At 43.2% G+C, this 21,865-nt stretch overlaps 1 protein-coding gene across 2 annotated transcripts; it reads right to left on the bottom strand.

The window, feature by feature from the left end:
* Positions 1-4,097: 4,097 nt before the first annotated feature.
* Positions 4,098-21,767, bottom strand: SUPT7L (SPT7 like, STAGA complex subunit gamma). 2 transcript variants are annotated; one of them, XM_021552221.2, is made up of 5 exons: positions 21,739-21,767; positions 20,940-21,582; positions 13,879-14,203; positions 12,196-12,433; positions 4,098-9,266 (listed from the first exon to the last, which is right to left on the bottom strand). In XM_021552221.2, the coding sequence occupies exons 2-5, from the start codon at positions 21,350-21,352 to the stop codon at positions 9,004-9,006; spliced, it is 1,239 nt and encodes a 412-aa protein (XP_021407896.1). In that variant the 5' UTR covers positions 21,353-21,582; positions 21,739-21,767; the 3' UTR covers positions 4,098-9,003. The 2 variants fall into 2 exon arrangements, with proteins under 2 accessions (XP_021407896.1, XP_077637984.1); XM_077781858.1 differs by lacking the exon at positions 21,739-21,767 and having other exon boundaries at positions 20,940-21,704.
* Between the last annotated feature and the right edge of the window lie 98 nt (positions 21,768-21,865).

A 21,865-nucleotide genomic window follows, 5' to 3' on the forward strand; every position in this document is an offset into this window, starting at 1 on the left:
CAAAAAGAAACCAGAGCTTTCACAGTCCCACACTGGCACTCACAGGTACATCCACTTGCAGCATGACTCTGCAAAATTACCTCTGTGCCTCATTAAAACCACCTAGAAACTCCCACAAACAGCACTGAAGTCTGTCTCTGTAGTTTCTGAAACTGCTTACTATACTGTGGAAGACATCAGACTCATGAAGAATTTATAAAACAGAAAAAGCAGAATAAAGGTCTGTGGCCAGCCCACAAGCTGACCCACAATCTCCTCTCTAGCTCACAATTTCAAGATCAAATATCTTTCATTCACACTTGCTTCAGGATCCAGACATCAGCTAGTATTTTCTAGGATGATTCTGTATAATTAAACACCTCACAAGATAGGGGTCTTAGAGGGTATCTGATTAGATGCTCTGTAGTGAGAAGTACATTCATTCATTACAGAAATACATTTTGCACCCAACCCAAGAAGAACATAATTTATCAAAACTGAGCATGCAAACAGAATGACAAAACACAACAACAGAAATCATTGCTGAGAGCTGTAGAGCTCTGCTGATTTTTTGTGAAATGCTAATTTTTTAAAGACTAAAAATGAGTGTAGGAAGGTCTCTGAGCTTTGGGCTAGAGGAGATGAATACATGAAGGACAGTGTCTCTCTGGTTATTTAATTTCTCTGCTTCCTTTGAAGTCATTGTGAAAGATATGGTTATACTGAGATGTAGCTGGTTTGCTCACTGTTTCCCACAGAAAAATCCATTCAGGAGACAAAGAATTGCATTTTATTTTATCCTACCTGCCTGTTTAAAAAGACACTGTATTATAGAGCATCTGTAGTTAATAGGGCTGTGACATCTCAGCCATATCAGACAAATTTAATTCAGATATCACAATATAAATGCAACTAATTTGCTTTCAATGTGACCATCAAAGAAGCTTGGAAGTCGAGGTGTGGTTTTGTTTCTTTAGACTATAAAAGGAAGACTGAGACAGTTTTTATATACTACAGCTTTTTAGATTAGAATTGGTTCATATAATTTTCTTTAGGCATTCAGAGTTACCAGCAATTGGCTTCCTTGTTTCCTTTCTTCACTAGAGAAACCCAGGACTGCTGTAGAATAGAAGAGTTTGCATCGACTCAAATAATAGCAAAATTATGGTATTACAGGAGTCAAGAGACTGTCAAAAGGGAAAGATGGAGAGTGTCAAACTGGTCTGGTTGCATTCATGTAAGTCTATTCACTACTGGGCATTGCAGATGAAAAAGAAAGGTTTGGCTAAACATTCAGCATCACTGTCTTCAAAGGAGCTGCAGCAGCACCAATGTCACATTCACCAAGCACACTGCAGTTCCTCTGGCAAAATCAGGAACACCAAAACCAACATTGTGGCTGCTCTGTGACTGGAAAATTTAATGAAAGGGGGAGAGGGAAAGGGAGAGGTCCCCAAACCCACCAACAAGGAAAAAAGGGGCCTCTTTTTCTTGGTTTTAGTATTACTATTGGCAAATACTATCATTTTTCCAGCCTTTCTCCAAATACTCTGAAATTGATACCCAGAAAGGCTAAGAAACTGTAGTTCACACAATCTTTAATGGGGTTACCTTTCAACAAATGCCAACTTTGGCACAGCAGGGTAACACAGACCCCACCCCAGAGCACATGACACGCTCTGGCTGCTGCAGAGCCCCCTGCCTCATCTTCTCCTGCTGTACAAGTTCTGCCTGTCCCCCCACTTCAGCCAGAAGGCATCAGGGATGGAGGAGGTTACACCAGAGCTGGAATCCAGCACACCCTCCATGCTGGGCAGTTTGTCCAACAGCAACAAGATGGTATAACTGAGAAGAGCCATCAGCTTTTACAGCTGTTATATTTGCAGCAAGTTTCAACTTACTTTCCTCCACCAAGAGAAAGAAAATTCTGCCTAAAACTAAGATAAATAATCTTAATGGTTTGGTGGTTTTTTCACTGGGGGAAAAAAATGTTGTTTCCTAAGCGTGTTTGCAAGTCAAGATGGGCAGCAATAATTGCCAAAAGAAGCTGGGCAGCAAGAGCACAGAACGCTGTCAGTTCAGGAGGAGAATGAGCAGTGAAGGTCAGGGGAGGGACAAGAACAAACATGGGTGGCAAGGGTGAGCAGAGGCAGCAGGATGTTTGGGTGGGCACAACACTGACAGTGAGGCAGGCACACCTACAGGGACAGTGTGGGCTCAGGGGTGGCAGCCCAGATTTGAAGGAAAAGCTCCCAGAGTGTATGCCAGGCCCTCACAGCACTTTCATCCAGCTCACTGCTGCAGCCCCGCTACCTATTGCAGTGACAGCCTCCACACACGCTGAAGCAAGGGCACCTGTGGTCCAGGTGCACAAGTGATGCTGCCACGGCTCTTGAGCCGATTCCCATGGGAAATGGTCCAGGAGCAGGGGCTGTTTCTGGCCTGATGAAGGGAAAGACCGACAAGCTCTGCAAACAACTGAGGATCCCTGCAAAAGCAGCGACGCCCCTGCCACAGCTCCCGCAGCCCCATTCTCCCCACTGCAAGGGTGCTGGGTGCCGAGCCCATCCCTAAGGACTTTTCATCCCAGCCCATAATGAGGTCGACTTCTCTCACGCAGCGTTTCCATAGCAACAAAACAGGCGATTCTAATCTCCGGTATTAAAGATGCGGCGAAACGACACGGTTTGGAGTTTGGGGGCTTTTAGGGGAGCGCAGAGGCTGCGGCTGCAGCGCCAGAGCCCCGTCCCTGGGCTGCAGCCCCGCCGGCCGGCGGCTCCGCAGCGGCGAGCGGCCAGAACCGCCCGGTGGGCACGGCCAGCATCACCCGGTGGGCACAACCAGCATCTCCCGGTGGGCACGGCCAGCATCACCCGGTGGGCACGGCCAGCACCGCCCGGTGGGCACGGCCAGCATCGCCCGGTGGGCACGGCCAGCATCTCCCGGTGGGCACGGCCAGCATCACCCGGTGGGCACAACCAGCATCACCCGGTGGGCACGGCCGGCATCACCCGAGGGCACGGCCAGCACCGCCCGGTGGGCACGGCCAGCATCACCCGAGGGCACGGCCAGCATCACCCGGGGGCACGGCCAGCATCACCCGGTGGGCACGGCCAGCATCTCCCGGTGGGCACGGCCAGCATCACCCGGTGGGCACGGCCAGCACCGCCCGGTGGGCACGGCCAGCATCACCCGGTGGGCACAGCCAGCATCACCCGGTGGGCACGGTCAGCATCGCCCGGTGATCGACCAGGGCCAGCATCACCCGGTGGGCACGGCCAGCACCGCCCGGTGACCACCGCAGTGGCCACGGGCGACTCTCGAAGCAGCCAGCCCAGGGCCGCTGCCATCCGCGCTCCCGGCAGCTCCCGGAGATGCTGGAGTGGAGCGATCCGAGGGCTCAGGCTTTATCCTGGCAATGGGAAGGGAGATTGGTGTCCTCTGCCTCCAGGTCCTGGCAGCCCCGGAGCAGGACCGAGAAATCCATTCAGCTGTACAGGACTGCGTTCAAGCACAGGCGTGATGGGAAGCAGGCACAATTCCCTCTCCTGGCAATATCCTAATTGAGGGTGTGCTATTTGCAATTGTTTAGCATGGCTAGCGAGCATCAAACCTCCTTCCTCAGCCCTACCATGACAGAGCAGAAGGGGAAAGCACACTGTGCTTTATTCACTGCAGTCTAAAGCACTTCCCCAATTAAAAAAAAAAAAGCAGGATGTAAAATAAGTAGACCAGCACATAAAAGAGCAAAGCACACGGCTTGCAGCAGGGCTCCTAGGTAGTCTGTTAATATAAGTAGTAGAAGTATATATAAGTAGTTGCCCCAGAAACAGCACTTCCTTATGCTGGATGAATACCAATAGTAGCACTGTGGTTCTAATATTGCTTCAGGGGCTCACTAGCACTGGTACCTGTGCAAAATAAGACTTCCATTTCCCCTGGCCACATCCTTGAATAACATTTCTCATCTTCCTGGCTGTGATATATCATCCAGTACCTTATTCAGGCCTGCAAAATGTCTCCTCCAGATCCCACGTAAGGGTAGACAAAACCCCAAGACTGGCTTTTGTGTTCACAGCATTGTTCACCAAAACAAGCCAAAAAACACATACAACACCTTTAGAGTTTTTATTTCTGAATATTTTTATTTATTTTCTTAGAAATTACAAAGCAACTCTCTCCAGGAGAGCAAGGGAAAAAACCCAACCCTGAAATATTTCCAAGTAATTTTGTTCCATATAAACACAAAGCAAAGTTACATATTTCTTTCACATGCATGTACAAAAACATTTTAAGTAAAACATCCTTCACACATAACATGTGCATTAGTCTCAGAACTGAGCACATAATCAGATTGGCCTCACCTACCCTACCTAATCTTGTTTTCTTTTTAAATTGTACATTTTTATGCAGGAAACATCTCTTTTTCTGCACAGCATTATGCATATTCAAATTATCATGGATGGCCTTGGAATTAAATCACTAGGTAGCATAGTCTGACATAAAGCTGTACACATAAGTTGTTACACTACCATTTATACAGAGAACTTTACTGGATACCAGGCAAAACTCTTCAAAAGGAATAAAAAGGTATTGCTAGAGGGGAAAAGGAGTATGATATACAGCACTCTCTCAACTACAGTCCTGTGTGATTCCTATGCAAAACACTTCAAAAGCCAAGTAATTTACAGATCTTGCTATCCAAATTGATAGCAAAGTTCCTACCAATTTCAATCATGGCAAAAAAAAAAATCACTGTAAGACATCAATGCTACTGGATATGGATATGGTCAATGCTCAATATTCCCATTTTCCATCCACCCACTTCTGAAAAGAGAAAGGTGAAAGATGAAAGAAAACTGCAGACTGTTGAAGCAGGTGGATCAGCAGAGTGCTTCACCAGCCATCAGCAAGAAACAGCAACTGCGAAAGCAGAGCTTCATTCCAACCCAATGCATAATCTCACTGTGGTTTAAAATTTGGGGATTACATGGTCAATGAACACACCTCACTAGTTGCCCAAGGCTGCATTAACACCTAGCAAAATCTTATTTGATCCATCAAAAGAGCATATAGTCTTGTGTCTGACTTTGTGAGCTAGTTTTTAAATTTCACTATTTCATGCATGATGAACACCACTGTAAATACAAGAATCATAAATGTTCAGAGGCGAAGGGCTCACCCAGAAGGTGAAGCTTCCACATGCATAAAAGGAAATGTTAAGCACACAAAAGTCAGCTGCAACCCTTAGCACAGTGGGGGAACAGGAGGTACAGCTATTACTCTGCCTTCATTTTTAAGTGTATAAGCGATGCTGATGGGTTTCTCACCTTTGCATACATCCCAAAGAGAATCAATAGCACTTCTGCCTCACACTGCAACAACACAGCTGATTCAAAAGACAGTCAATATGCACTGCATTTAAATACACTTGAAGCACTCAGGCTTGGCTTGCTGAGGAGTGTGTTAGAGGGTGAAATCAGTGTGGAAAGGGAATGTCAAATTAAAAAAAAAAAACAAAAGTTAAGATAGAACATCTGTACATGAACAATACAGAGAAAGCACTTAAGATTAACACTCAGGAGGTTTAACCAAAGCTCTAAAGAACACTAGATTTTCATTTGTAGCCCACTTGAAATCTTGCAAATGAGCAAGTGATGCTGGCAGCAGTCACTCTGTCATTTGGCTCCCAAAAATAGTGCAATGGACTCTGCATAAGTAGCCTGGCTGCAAGAACACTACAAGAGCCAGTTTGCTAAGCACTTAGAGAGAAAGGCCCAATGACAGGTGTTCTCACACAGTGTCAAAAGACACATGGGGCAAATCAGGCTGAGCCTCAAGGCCCCATCCTGTCACATTCTGAGTGTTGTGGGGAATGCTGGATCTGCTGGTTTAGCTGAGATGGGCAGTCTGCTCTTAGCCATTTGAACAGAAAGCTCTAGTGCAGAAAAGAAAAAGCACTGGCCCAGCAGGAGAAAGTCTCTGATTCCCATCCAGAAAAGGCTTAAGTCACATCACTTAACTCATACACTGACAGTGTGGATGTCTTCAGCTGAGGTAGCCAAGCTGAACTCAATTCATGGGCACACAAAGTAAAAATAGACCTTTCTAAAAATGCCATTCATTCAACCTGCTTTATACTTCTACCTCAAGGCCAAAAGGACAGTGACCAAAGAATGATTATTTCTATTCATCTGCAAATGTGGCCCAAAGTAACAAGTTTAGATGCAGACATCTAAAGCTGACTGAGAAGATACCACCCCAAATGCCTTCCTTGTACCTGGGCAGTTGAACAGCAAAGTTGTGTTGTTCTTTGTGATCAGCATTTTGTTTAAAATCTGTGTCATCTTAGACATTTCCATGACCATCTAAGCATTCTCCAGCCAGCAACAGTCCAACTGAAGTGGAATAAAAGCTTGCAGCTCTCACAAAACTCTCTGAATGATTACTGCACCTTTTTCTTGCAGAGCAACTAAATCTCAAACACACTTCTTAAAGGCAAATATTACTATTCTTTTTTACAGATGAGAAAACAGGGACACTGCAGCTTGGCTAATGGTGACTCAGGGGGAATCAAAATAAAGGTTTCCTGGTATGCTCTTCTACTACTGACTAGGCTTAAAATAGTGAGAATTTACCCCCCAGGAGAGACCCTTAAAACTCTGATGGACAATTTTAACTCCATTGTCCATAAAAGCCTATGGTCACGCATTCTTATTAGACATTGAGGAATTTTATGTTTGGATTCCACTTCTATAAAGTGGAAGAGAAATACAGTTAGGAAAAAAGAATTAAGGCCAGGCATGTTATACAGAAACAAAAATACTATGCCTGAAGCTCACTCTTTCAAAAGATAAAACTGCAATTGTAAAGATAAATGGTAGGTTTGGTAAATTTCCCTCAACCATCCCAAGGGGTTACAGGTATAAAGCCAGTTTAAGTGGCTGTTCATTCTTGATTCATGTTCATTCTAGCTCTTTTGAGAGAGACACACTGAATCAAGTTAAAGACCGAGTTGATCAACTGAGGATTGTGAAGAACAAAAAAAATTCCATCAGTCAGCTGAGCCATAAAAGCAAGCAGCAAAATAGATTCTGTTTCAGACTAAGCTGTCAAGATAACAACCTTGAATATGAAAGCTCAGCCAGCCTGAAGCTGCTGCACTCAATCCAATGACAGCAAAGGAAAAGTTTGCATTGCCAGTACAGACTCACACCATTAGTAAAAGCTGTTTCATTCTCTCCAGAAAACCACATCAACTTCCCTGAATAGATGATTAAGTAATCAACTAGGGAGTAAGCTCTGCTGGTTTTATTTCTAACAAGAAAGAATTGGTAGAGAATGTGAATGTCTTGGCTGCAGAAGACATAGAACTGTGGCATTTAAAATCCTGAGAAACGTGTACAAGACAGAGTCCTGTACCTTTAGGTCAACATATTTTTATTCAAGGAATGTCTCAGCAGAATTTCACAAGGGAAATTCTGTCCTGGTTGCCCAAAGGAACCCAAGTGTCCTGCCTTGTCTTCAAAGACAGCCTTCTTGAAGTAAAAAATCAGTCCTTTCTGACAAACAGAAATTACAGCAGGCGTGACAGAAGGCCAACATAGATGACTGAGGAACTCCTGACTGATCTCAAACATAAACAAAGGTACACAGAAGTGGAAGTGATGATGGGCTGGCCAAAAGATCTGGAGACACAGCCCAATTACACAGAGAAAATTAGGAAAGCCAAAGCTCACCTAGTGTTCAAACTGGTAAGAAGTAAGAAGAAGGGCTTCTTTAAGTGCACTGGAAGCAAAAGGAAGGTTAAACAAAATATAGTTTACTGTTCAACAATGCAAACCATATGGTACCAAAGAATGCTTTTTGTACTTTCAGGCTCATGTACACAACATCTTTTTCACCTGTTTTCACTGTAAGTTCTGCTTTAAGGCCTGCCAGGTCCTCAAGCCGCCTAGCAGCATGCAGGAATAAAGCATTGCCTACAGCAGAGGAAGACTGAGTTAGGGAGAACTTAGGCCCATTGAAACCAGCAGGTTGAATGTGAAGGCACTGAGGGAGCTGGCTAATGGCACTGTGAGACCACACTACAGCATCTATGCTACATCATCATCAGCGACAGCTCTCCACCTAATACACCCTGACTTAGGACTCTCTTGCTGCCCACAGCAGTCAGCAAGCAGGTAGCCAGCACACTGAGGGAAATTACTGTTCCTCTTTACTCAGCAATTGTGAGATAGTGCTTGGAGGATGTCATTCATTTTTGTGCTCCCCTTACAAGGGCACCACAGTAATTTCAGTGGAAAGTCACTGAGCCGGTTTGGGACTGGAGCACAGAATGAGTAAGGAGAGCTCAGGCAACATGGTTTCTCCACATGTAAGAAGAGAAAAGGCTAGAAAGAGATCTCATTGTATAAAATCCCTTAATAACTGGGTTAGAGAAGGCAGTCAGACTCTTCTCAGAGATGCACAATGACAGAATAAGAGGCAGTGAACACAAGTTGGAACATGGGAAATTCCAACTAGATGCAAATATATTCTTTTGCTTACTGTGGTAGTTGCCAGATACAGGAAAATTTTGCTCAGAGAGATTTGGTATCACCATCCTTGTAGATACTCAAAACTCAAATGTAAAAAGCCCTTAGCAACCTGCTCTAACTGGCTGAGATCTGAATAGGAGGCTGGAGTAGAAATGACACAAGGTCCCTTTAATCCAAAGTATTCAACGGTTCTGTAACTTACAAAATCTCCTCACAACTACTTTTCACCAGCACGTTCCTCATTAATCTGCCAAAGCAAGCCATGCCACCATCAAATGTAAAGGGTGATCTTCAGTCTCATGAATCAAGATGGAGTATAGAAGCCAGCAAAAGGGGAGCTACATATCAAACCTCTCACAGTAATTTTATGCAGGCCCCTCATACACCAGGGCCAGCCCTGTGTTGGAATCATCACAGTACTCTGGTAGCTCCTTTCAAGTGTCTGTTGCACACCATCAGGACTAAAAAAAAAGACTGTTCCTTTTCACATCTTCTTCATCTTTTTCTTGCAGCGCTGGTTGAAGACAGGTGAGGATCCCATCAGGCTGTCAGCAGAATGAGAACCATAGCTGCTCTCAGAGCCATTGGGGCTTTGTGGCATCCCAGCTTCACTCATCCCTGACATTGGTTCCTCAAAGACATCACTGCCTAGAACCCCGTGGCCATGTACATTAGCCTCCTCATTTTCCTGTGGCTCCATTTTCACCTGTGCCAAGTTCCACAGTGGGGAAGCATTCACCTCAGCCCCTAGAGAAGGAAAAAGCAAACAACAGTAACTGAGTAAAAAGATAAATCACAAATAGCACGCAGATACAAGGGATGGCAGCAAAAGTAAAGATGGAGCAAAAGCAAAGCCACAGGTTAACTATGCTGGGGAAAACAAACAAAATAAACCAAGCACTGTGATCAATAAAAAAATATCTGTTGACTTATTTAATAGTCCAGCAATTACCACTGCAAAAAGTATGATGGTATCCTTTTACTGTTAGCCTCCATGTGATTTTCTCCATGAGAAACAACTCCACATTACTCTCCAGGAGTGTCCCAGCAGCAATGAGTACACCTACAGCACATGGACTAGGCCCTGCACAAGCAGGACTTTGAGGCAGTCCAGAAGTCATTATGAGGTCCTTGCAAATGTCAGACATCCAGGGCTTCTGCAGGGGAGGTGAAGTGAGCAGAGAGAGGACTAGGCAGATGAGCAGTCCCAATACCACTTTCAGCACAGAAATGCAGGGGCTTCAAAGCTGCAGTCATCCACCTTGCCTGCCTGCCTCCTTCTACTCAATACCCACAGGTCTCATCCCATCCTTCAGAGAACGGAAAGAAACCCTTTTTGGCTCAACCTCACAGATGCCTTGCTGGGAAATAGCTCCCCTTGCCTCATTTTTTATAAAACATTTCTGGACTAGTGTGCAATCTGAGCACTGACTGAGGATTTTCTGTACAAAATTACCAAACCATATTCCTGGAATAGCAAATGTTTTTTCCCCAAGAGAAGTAATTACAGATTGCATTATATCTGTTTAAGTTTATAGTGAAACAAAAATCCTATTAAAAACACACTAACTGGTCTCCTTGCTGAGATGGGCATAAACAGACCAGAACTGAATAAACTGTGAAATCTTATCTCTCTTGTGTGGGGTTAAGTTCATGTGGAAAATTAAAAAAACACCAAAACCAAAAACCCAATCAACCAAAAAAAAAAAAAAAACAATAAGCAAAATAGGAAACCATTTTAATAAACTTAATTTTCCAAACCATCTTCAACCATTTTCCAAACTTCATGTCTTAAAGAGCATGGCTACAGTTTGAAAGCACAACCAAAGCTCTTGTACTAAGCCAAACCTATGACCATTCCCTATTATCAGTATACTAGTAACAATAGGCCGTTATTAGTAGAAATGACAAAGAGAACAAATGTTCCAACATGTGTTGGTGCCAAAAATTCTCCTTTATGAAGAAGTCGAGAATCTTTTCCAGATCAGCTTAGCCAAAAACAAGGTTTACAAGACCTTTTTGATAACACAGCCTACATTAGCTTAGTTGCCTTAATGGAAGTCCTTCCTGTGTCAATCATAAGTAAATGCATCTCTCTCAACAGCAATGGACACGTCATTAAAATGCTGTTCCATAGTTACAGCTCCAGTCTACATAATAATCAAAGGTGCTCACTAAACTAAACTGTGTCTTTCCTTCATCAGTTGCTCTTCATTGCTCAGCCTTGTTCCTTTCAGCTCTGTCACCTGTCACTAAGAATGTCACTAATGACTAAAAGTACTTAAGCATCAACAAAGGATGTTTCATCTTCAAAGCACTTTAACTTCAAAGTACTTCCGAAATAAGCTAATCTTCACGTTATCCTGAGAGGTGGAAGAACAAGGAACAATTTTGCCTCCATTTTTCCAAGTGCAATGAAAGTAAGCAGCCAGCTCACAACTGCAATGTCAGACACCCACAAAAACACAGGAAGACCATGGAAAGCTGTAACGAAGTTTCGAAGTTTTGCCCTCAGACACTGAAGCCTTGCTGCCCTCCCTGCAGGCTTCACACCTGCATTTCAAGATAGCAGTGGTCTAATTGCAGCAGCTTTTTTTTGCTCCTTAGGATATTACAACTCTCCATCCTGCCCAGGTCTAGATTGGAACTTCTCACAGATGAGATTTCCAAAGGCTCTTGTGAAGTGAAGAGGGATTTTCAGGGAGGAACAGAGCACTTGTATTCTTAATTAGAAAATATCAATTCTGTATCAGAGAAGCAAGAGGCATTTAATATACAGCTAGCGTGCTAACCTCTTGGTCTCAAAGTGGTAGATGCTAATACAAAGCCTTCCAGATTAATCACTCAAAACCCTGGATGGGCCAGAGGAATCTGCTGCTCCTTCTCCCACAAACTGCAAACAGTTTACATTTCAGAGGTGACATGGGAAACAGTATGAACTTTTAGAAAAACATTAGATGGATTTATGGTTTTTAAAACTTGTAACAATGCAAAAAAAACTAATGGACATAGAGGTATACTCTAACCTCAGTATATATGCTACTTAGCTTAGGGTTAATAAGAGGACAAGCTTCACTGTTTTTTAACCAGATTTTTAAGTAAAATATTTATTATTGCAGGGAATTCCAGAGTTCAGACAGTTTTATGCAAAATCAAAACTGCCTCTTTTTTCATTCCAGGATGTTCAGTTTCATTGTACAGTGAAGAGAATGATACTTCTGTGTAGATATAGAGCAGGCACAGCCATAGCAGATTCTTGCATGCTTGCCACCAGTGTGCTTCAATATCACCAAGGGATGGCACTTTGAGGAAGAAAGTGGTCTCCACAACTGCACTAATTCACTCACCATTTCACTTTCCATGGCCTCAGCCAAGTACAGCAGGTTTTGGGGTACAGACACTCGGAGGGATTCCCAGGAGCCCATCTCACCTAAGTCAGTGACAAGCTTTCATAAAACAGTGACCGTCTTTACCAGGGTAATCTCCAAATATGGAGGACATCACCAAGTATCATTCATACCTCCAGAACTCATTCAGTGCCTAAGCTATGTAAGGAACAGGGTTTCAAGTTTGGAGGAATATGAATCTCTGGACACAAATCGAAACCTAACCAGGGGAAACAAGATCACATGGAACTGCTGAAAGATTGTTTCCAGAAGAAGAAAGAAACCCCTACCTGAAGTCTGTGGGGAAGCTTCTACTTCCAAGTTGGCAGAGAAGCGCTCACTTTGAGCTGCAAGAACTCCAACAGGCAAAGACTGGTCACCAGAAGCCAGATCTCCCTCCAGCTCTTCACTTATGGGGAAAGTAATATCACTAACAGGTTCTTCCTTAATCTTCACAGGTTTTGTGTCTTCCGCTGCCTTTTCAGGGTTGACAATCTTCTCATATTCTTCAGAGAGCTGCTTGCTAACCTGTCAAAGATCAGCAGGTGAAAAAGAAGCCAGAAAGGTGAGAGTGACTTCAGAGGCTCTGATGGCAATTACATTGCAGTGCACTCTGTTCCCTGAACATTATTAACATCTGACCTGAATGAACAAGTAAACAACTTACCAGCTACACAAGAGATGCTTTTTACCTCTTTAAGTGCACTCTCTGTGCTGTAACAAGAGACTTTAATAAGAGTTTTAATCCACTAACATCTGACTGATAAATATGAACACTGTTATTTTATAAACAGAGATGATTAGGCTCAGAAATTTAAACAGAGCATGAAATAAAAGCAAAATGTCTCAGTCTTACTCTTAGGTTTTACCTATAAGACTGTCCCCATCCTCCAGTAACAAATTCATCCCAGCATTAAAAACCAAGAACTTCAGATCTTCAACAGCCCTGTAAGTCCCTACTGAGCAAAGACTGAGTATATTGTGCCAGATTCACAGCAAAAAACACAGAAGTTTTCTCCAGTTAGAGAAGTGAAACAAATACAGGAACAGGATTTAGAGCTACCCTGTACTTCCAGAAACTTAACAATAAAATTTAAACATTTCAGATTTCATTTGCTTCTAACAAAAACTTGTTTATACAACTAAAACCTAACAGTCAGTGACGTGTGCTCAGGAAAATCTCAAGACTTGTTAACAGCAGAAGCAAGGAGGAAAAAGAATAGTAATGCCTATTTCCCCCTTCAAGACATGCTTCCAAATAAAGGGGCTACTGTGGACCTCAGTCCTGCACAAAGAAGAATGATTGTTAAGACAGTGATCAGCTTTAGGGTGTGAGTGAACTGCAGCAGCAGAATGATGCTGAAAATTATCCAGATTACAAAAGGACACGACATCTGAACAAAAATATTTGAACAAAAATGAACAGAACTTGTATATTGAGCAGAAATGTTTCTAACAGAGATAACTCTTTAGGATGTTATTTTTATATAAGAAAAAATTAGTGACAACAACCTGTGTGACAACTCAGATCAGCAAAATACTACCCTACACTCCTAAAGCTTACAGAAGTCACTCCTTGCTTAAGTGAACACAAACCACTCTACAGCCTAGAAATTTATGTCTGCTTACATGTTTTCCAAAATGCTAACCAGTCAAATATCCTACTAAAGAAGAAAATTCAGATCCTCAATCAGTTCTGATTTTAACTCTACTGGGTAATTCAAAAGCTGGGAGACTCTTAAATTCAGGCAAGCCATCAGTAGAGCATCAGTAGTCTCACTAGGAAGACAAATAAGGGGCTCCGTCTTCCAGTCAGAAAGTTCCTGTTCTCTTTCCCTTGATGACTCCTCTCCACACCTAGGAAGTTTTCCAGTTAGATTTCCCCTCAGTAAGAATCAGGACTTGCCCCAGGAATAAGCAACAGTACTGGGGGTACATTTCTTGTGCTGCCAGCTCCCTGACACTCTTTTCACCTGCAGCATGTAGCTGTGGTAATCCTTGATGCGGTGCTGCCAGAACTTCTGCAGTGAGAGCACGCTGCCAATGCCCACTTCGTGGAAGACCTGCTCCATGACGTCGGGGAAGGGGGTGTGCCCGAGGCGAGCCTCCCGATCCACGGCGAAGCGCAGCAGCTTGGTGAACTTGAGGCAGTACTCGTGCGCGATGTCCGTCAGGGTCTCCAGGACGCTCTCGTTGGCGCACTCAAAGCCCGTGTGCGCCAGGATGGTGGCCATCGACTGGTACAGGAGCTGCCGGCAGGAGGACCAGCTCAGCTCCGTCACTGGCTCCCCTTTTCCTCTGAAAAACAGAAAAGACAAAAAGAGCACACTTTCAAAAACCTGAAGGACTGTATAGGTTGAAGAGATACTCAATAATAAGTTGATGTACAAAGGGAAGGCAGGGGGTTTGGGGCTCTGCACAGCTTCTGTTACATATGAACACCACCTAAAAAGTGTTTATCTGCTTTTCCTTCTTTCCTTCCCTCCAAATCAGCAATTCCAAATTTCATTTTCCCTTCTAATGCCACAAGATTCTTTGGGTGATTCATGAATGTGGGATGCAAATCTTCTGAACCCTTAAGCATTTCCCTTCCCACCCAAGAGATTTTCTCCTGGAGATGTGAATTAAATGGGTCCTTGACACAAACAAAAAAAGGCATTTTAAATAACAGGAATGCAAATAATTTCCCTTCTCAGTTAATTACATTGCTCTTCCTTGTCATCTCTGATGTCATATGCCCAATAGTCAGACATAAAGGCTTCTGGGATAGACAAGATTGGAATTTCTAAAGCAAAAGACACACATACAAAAGCAAGAAATGGGACACACATACATTTCATAGAGGTACACTGTAGCCAAAAAGTTTTCTGCTCTCTGTTTCTCTGATCTCATTTCCGGTAGTCACTAAGCATGACACTGAAAGAAGTATCCCCATATGCAACCTAAGATGCAAACACCAGGCCCTGGGAGGAGGTCTGGAGAAGTTTGCCCATAAAGCACCATTCCCTGGTCTTGGGTTTAAGACCTTCCTCCTCTTGCTAAACAGGAAGGAGTGACTACACAGGATGGAGGAGATGGAGAACAACTGACATGAGCACTTCAAACATCATTTATTGCCTTATAGTCAGCCAACCAAATTTTTTATCAACGTGAGTTAACAAATAGACATTCCCCAGAGGAGTTAAGGCAAGGCCTCTGATAGAGAAACACATATATACACCAGATTTCTCAACTTACAATTAAGTGCATGTAATCTATTTGCCCGTATCAGTAACATGGACTTCAAATGCTGATGTCAAAAAATCAAATTCCATTACTGCTAAGTATGATACTCATACACTTTTTTACACTCCATTCAGCACCAGGGGCAGAAGTGAGCTAGCAATTTCACTCTCCATTTGTTTCTGATCGTTTTCTCCCAACATCTTCCACATCGCACCAGGAGATTGTCCTCGCTGTTTCCCGAGATCGCCTGCGTCACCACACACTCTTCCCAGTAGAAGGACCTGATTTAACAGCACACAGACAGTATTGATGGCTTGTTAAAGTTCTCACTACTCTGTCTCTCCAACAATCCATGAGGTACCCTTCATTCTCACTGAGAAGCTGGGCCAGAGAGCCTCAGCTTCCCCTGATCCTCAGAAATGACACACAAAAGAGAGACAGCAGTAAAAAAGCAAAGAGGAGTGAAAAGGAAAGTGAAATTTCGAGCTATCAGGATGAAGATTATTCATTTTGAAGAATGCCAGCACAACACTTCTGCTTATTCAAATAAAGGGGGAATCACACTATATTATGAGTGGCATATGATCACATTTCTAAGTAGATACTGAGAACAGTATGTGAATCTCAGGTCATGGATTCATCCCAGCTATTAATTGATGGAAAATGATTAGCATCCCAATTTCTACTCAGTTATGTAACTACTGTGCAAAGAAGACAGCAGGCACCCTGACAAGATGAATTAAAAGATCATCATTTTCTTTATAAAATAAGCGTTACCCATACTATTTTTACATCTCACTCCCCCCCCACCTCAGCAGCAGAATTCTGAAGTTCACAGCCATATGTCTCTCACAACACCAGGACCAAGAGTTTACAACAGAAATAAACAACTATCAAAGAATATCAACCAGAAAACTATCTTAAAATTCCTGTCTATAAAAAATAATATCTTTTTTATATAAAGGACATACCTAGCTGTCCAGCACCCAGTAGTGGAGAACACCTTATGCTACCAAAACTGAATGCCAGGCTTCTATTAATACAGAGACCTTCACTAAAAACACTGTGGACAAACTTAAATTACACAATTTTGGCAATCCCATGCAGGAGACTTCGCCACTTGCAAAGTAGATTAAAAAAAAAAATCAGTAATGCATATCACTGCTCAGAAGAGCAGAGAATATTGTGTCTCTTTAAACTCCTAGAGGAAAAGAAACTAACTGTGAGCATTAAAATGCAGCTAGGTCACTATGCTGGAAGGCATATAATCAACCTGAAATCTAATCAATTAAAGACAGAGAGGAAAGACATTTCAGGTACTGCACTCAAATCCCAATCTCCATCTCTTGCTCTTGGTAAGGCCAGTCAATTTGGTTTTGTTTTTCTTATGTTTTCTTCTCTTGTTTTCCTGTTCCTCATAATAAACAACAGAGAAATATGATTAAAAGCCAGAACAGAGAGCAAAAATTGAAATATTGTTGTAGATGTTAATAGAAACCAATAATGAAAATATTTTTTCTTCATCTCCTTTGATTTCCAAGTACCCTCTGGTAAGAATGCACATGAACAAAAAGTCATATAGACACATTTATGTTGAAAGTAGTTATCTAATGTCAAACCTTCCCAAAAAGGACAAGCAAACTTCTTTTCCATCATGATCATAGCTAAAGAGCCTTTGTCTTGGATTTCATCCAGATGCTCAGCACCAAAAAAGCACCCATCCAGATATTATCACTATGCAGAATGCCACCCTCTGCAGAACTTAGTTCTTTTCCTGAAAGGCTCAGTCATATATCTACAAGTAAACATGAGTGCTTTAATCCCTGATGTTTTGTCACCAGAGATTAACAGAACAGGGAATTAAGCCTGTGACATGGAGGCAATCTCCTCTACAGAATATATAGTATATAGAAATTTATTACAAATACTGGCCAACTTGCTACTCTTCAATTTTGTATTTCTAACAGAGTGCTATATATTTTATATATGGGTTACCAACACTAAATGATGCTCCAGACCTGTCTGATCTACCTGTCAAGCTACAAATTCATTAGATCCAAAGGCCAACCTTCTCCCACCACTACCAAAAACATGCACAACTTTACAACAGAAGACATGAAAATAGTGTCCATTTGTACCAACCAGACTTATCTTCTGATTTAGTCAGTTTTCAGAGCTCACCAAAGGCTCACTTTCTGTGTCAGTTAAATGACAGTGAGCCACCCCTCAAAGGCAGCACAATCCATTCCTCCAAGTTCCTTTCCTGTAGGGCAGCTTTTCTTAGAGGGAAGGGGAGCTCATGGTTCCTTTCTCATGTAACTGTCTTCAGGAGACAGGCTAAGCCAGCACAAGGATCAGCAGGTTCAGTCAACTGCAGGAATGGATTGAAGTGCCCTGCTCTCTCCAAGGTGAGCAGAAGCCAGCAGCAGATGGAGGGAGGGACTTCTTTTCCTATGAACAGAACACTTTGATGAAATGTTACACTGTGAAGTTGAATTTCTACCAAATGAGCTGCAACAAGGCTGCTTCAGAGCCATTTTTCCAAAGCAGTAAAATAAAGGAAAACATTGTACAATCAAGATTCACTAGTAAGAAAGAGCACCAAAGAACACAGCACACTAACTCAAACCAGAAAATTGTTTTCTTTCAGGAAAGAGCCTTTTTACACATCATCCTGAGTAAGTCTCTTTTTAAATACCTCTGCTACGTCTACCGAAGGCTGCACAGGTATGAAAAAAAAAAAAATGTTCAATAGATAATGGCAAAAATAAATTGGATCTCAGTGGCATAATCCAGACCAGTCATCTTAGAAATGGACTAAGCCAAAGCGCTCAGATCATCAGGGGAAGTGTCTCCTGCCTACTTTAATTACACTGCTCCAAATCCTTCCCTACATTAAAACTGCTATCTATCCCACTGACATGTACTTCTCTACTTCTGTACAGACATTTCTTAACTACAAGTCCTTCTCTCAAGAGCTGTCTTCCCATTGCAAGCTCCCAATTTTGTTTACAGATTACCTTTCAAGGCAATCCAACATGGCCAGGAATGTAAATGACCAAATGACTGAGAAAATCTGTTAAGAACCCAACCATGCACACAAAAGAAGCACATGAGTAGGTCAGGCTTCTTTTGAAGATGGATGCATGCTAATCTGATGAAGCTGAGCAGAGAAGATGGAAAAGCCAGCAGCTGTTATATGGTAAGAGTCTCCTGTCAAAATGGTAGTTTTAAGTCTACAGTTCCTTACTCATTCTTCATCAATTATACTTCAAGCTTCTTTTCTATTTCTACACCAAGCAAAACCAGATGTCAATCCCTTATTGTACATTCCAAGAACTGTAACATCACCAGGACCAGATGGTACTTCATGCAAGAATATTAAAAGAATGCAAGGATGAAATAGCTGAATAGCTGTGGTGAGTTAACTCTTGCTTTAAACTGCCTTGGCCCATGAGGACCAGAAGACAGAAAATGTGAAAACATTTTCCTTTAATACCTTCAGAAGAGATGTGGAAAACTGCAGACTGGGAAGCGTGGATGTATTTTGGTGAATCAGGGAAATTCTAAGAACTAGAGGACACATAAGTAAATACGTTATGGTCAGAAAGAACCCAGAGAATTTTTTTTAACTGTAAAACCTGCTTCACAAACCTATCAGAGTCCTCCAAATCTATCAGCAAGCAAGTAGAACAGAGATCTCTACTCTAGAGTCCAGGTCCTCCCTGGGGGATCTGTGCCAGAATCAACATATTTTTTATCATGCATTTTTAACATATTTATAAATAGTCTGGAAAACTGTAGGAAAGGAACAGTGCAGTAATTATAAAACCATTGTTAGTACAGACTTTGGAGAATTGATAAGACCAAACCAACTCAAAAATAGCCATAAATTAAACTCTGCCTCTTCCTCATCATACAAGGAGGTAGGGTTTATATATGGGGCTGAGGAAAACCAAATCAGGAGATAACAAAATAAAAGACAAGGGGACAGTGTGTCAAAGAATGAAAATGAGTAACAGGGAAACAGAAAAGGTCAGGCCTACATTAACCAAACCTGTGTTCTGATTCAGGCTGGCAACTCTTATCTTCCTTTCTTCCTGTATCTAAATGTACCTATGCACTACTTCTCAGACCCAGGATACTGACCAAAAAAACAGACTTAAAATATGGATTTATCAAAACACTGTAATTCTGACAACTGTACTTCAGAAGGCAGCACAGAATTAAGCACTAGCATGTTTTATTAGGGGGAAGAATGTTCTTGCTTTGATTTGATTTTACACACTCAGAAGCATCAGCAAATCATAGAACTTCATTTTTGCTACTATATAGCACTTATAAAACAGCTGCTATTCTTAATTCACATGTCTCAAAACAGTAGGAAGAAACATGCAACAACTCAAAGCCTTCCCCCTGGAAAAGCATATATATGTTTGGGTTAGCAAGCACACAATCAAATTCTAGAATACACTGCAGCTCATTATAAATGCACTCTGTCAGCCACAAAACATTTCATTTCAAAACTCTCCAGTCTCCACAACGTAGTCCTTACACTCCCCCATGTGGCTGACCACTAAATAACATTTCTTTACTCAGACCCCAAAAACTCAGAAGAAATAACAAAAAGACAAAGAAGCCCCTAAAAGATGGCCAGAGCCATAGAAAAAAATTTCAAGCTGAAGCCACTGAGGAGGACAGAAGAGAACACTTCTCAGTTCTACAAACCACAGGACCACAGTGCAGGAGTCAGAGGCTCTGATTACTCTCACAAAACCCTATTTCCCTTCAGTGTCTGCTCTCTGCTAATTACGTTGTATCTTCTGATAAGGATGATAGTGTTCCTCCAGAAACAGCAATAAAGAATCATTCCATTGTTCCGAGAGACACTGTTACCAAATGCAACATCTTTCAATAAAATGCATTTCATACAACCTCAGGCCACTAAAGATTTCAGTGGCACTAAAGTGATAAACTACATTCTATTGATGCATATTTACCATTTTAAAAACTAGCATGTGTTATCCTTTCCCTCAAAATGTTAATTAGTGGACACAGTAGCAAGGATTAATCCCTTAATTTAAATGCACATAACCTACAAAGTACTGTCAGATATTGCAAGAAATGCAACAGCTCCTTGTGAACTTAGTGCCTGTAGAGGGATAGACAGGCAGTGGTGGCAATATTCTTTAATCAAAGGCTGGCAGCAGAGGTAGAAGCAGTGCAAATTTTCTTTACACTTTCTCCAGCTGGTGGAGCCAGTAGCAGAGACAAGAATTCCCTTCACTTGTGTGCATTTCCAGCTCTGACTCGAGGACCACCAAACCGGTGGAATATGACAGTCACTGTGTCACAGGTCCTTGACCACCGAAATCTGACAAATACATTATCAAATCATCTTTTCAGAACCTACAGCTCAACAGCCTAAACCTAGGCATGTGTTTTCTGGATTTGCAACTATAGTAACACAACTTTAGTTGTAAGTGATCTGGACAGAAGAGACTTCACATCCTGTAACTGAAACTGTTGAAATACCACTAACAAAACCATGCATACACATTTAGCATAGCACTAACAAGACAGAAATCAGCACCACACCTCTACATTTTACAGAGAGAAGCAAAAGCAAGCAATATACATGTTATTCACATAGAAAAAAATCTATGTATTACCTTTCTAAAGCCTGTTTTATACTTTACGTACAACAGCTTGACCCTTTAGCCTAAGGGAATGAACATAGCTACATAGATATTTTAGAACACTCAGCTTTCTTTCGGCCAAGAACTAACCTAAAGAAACACCAACACACCTGTAGAAATCACTCTCTGGGTCACTGTGCCTCAGCTGAAATGGCATTTTGGGGGTTTTGCTATCCAGAGGAAGCAGGTCATCAGGGAGAGGTGGGGAGGCAGGACAAGATGGCAGAGGCTCATTCTCTTCGGTTTTTATGCCCTCTGCTTGCTGCTGGTTCTGAGCCTGAGCCGCGGCGATGAGGCTGCGCAGCCGCCGGTTGTGCTGGATGAGCTGGATGGTGTGGATGGTGAGGCTGCAGGGCTCGGAGGGGATGTCCAGCATGGTGGTGGGCCGGGGCTTGTTCGCGGACGGCTGGTGCAGCGGCGGATCCTGCACTTCCACAGTCCGAAACTCGCGCTGCAGCAGGTCAAAGGAGCTGCGGTTGGCCTGGCTGGAGGAAACCGGGATCTCACCCCAGTACCGCAACATTTTTACGCATAGGTCGCGCTCAGAACCCAGAGTACTGCGGGTACAAAGGAGGCTTGTTGCGGGGAAAAGCACTTCGGGCAGCAGCAGACACAGGAGCCGGGACGCCGCTCCAGCCGCCTCAAGTTACGGCTGCCGAGCCGCTGTGGCTCAGAGCCGCGCCGAGCAGCGCAGTGTCCTCGGCAGCCCCGGGTCGCCGCTCCGGCAGCTTATAGATCGCACCGCGGCTTTTCCTGGGGGGAGAAGGGGCACAAACAAACGCGATCGTGAAGCCGTTTCTGCGTGTAACAAGGGCTGCTGTGGACCCACCCGGGCCGCGCTGAGCGGGGGCCGCCCTCGCCCCTCGCCCTCTTTCCCCCCCAGGCCCGCGGCTGCCCGCCCCCGCCTACCCTGCGGTGCGCTCCCTGCCGGAAGTGCGTCCCGGTCCGCCAGCACCGCGGCTCCCCCGCCACCCGCGCTCCTCCAGCCCGGAGGAGGGAAGCGCCCGCCGCCGCTGCCTCCGCTGCCGCCGCCTCC

The sequence above is a fragment of the Lonchura striata genome, chromosome 3, assembly GCF_046129695.1.
Source record: "Lonchura striata isolate bLonStr1 chromosome 3, bLonStr1.mat, whole genome shotgun sequence".
In the NCBI taxonomy this organism is placed as follows: Eukaryota; Metazoa; Chordata; class Aves; order Passeriformes; family Estrildidae; genus Lonchura; species Lonchura striata.

Coding starts and splice junctions, on each gene's coding strand:
- SUPT7L (XM_021552221.2), bottom strand. CDS start 21,352: ATGTTGCGGTACTGGGGTGAGATCCCGGTTTCCTCCAGCCAGGCCAAC. Junction 14,204..20,939: donor CCAGAGAGTGATTTCTACAG/GTGTGTTGGTGT, acceptor TCTGTTTTTCAG/AGGAAAAGGGGAGCCAGTGA. Junction 12,434..13,878: donor ACCACAGCTACATGCTGCAG/GTGAAAAGAGTG, acceptor GATCTTTGACAG/GTTAGCAAGCAGCTCTCTGA.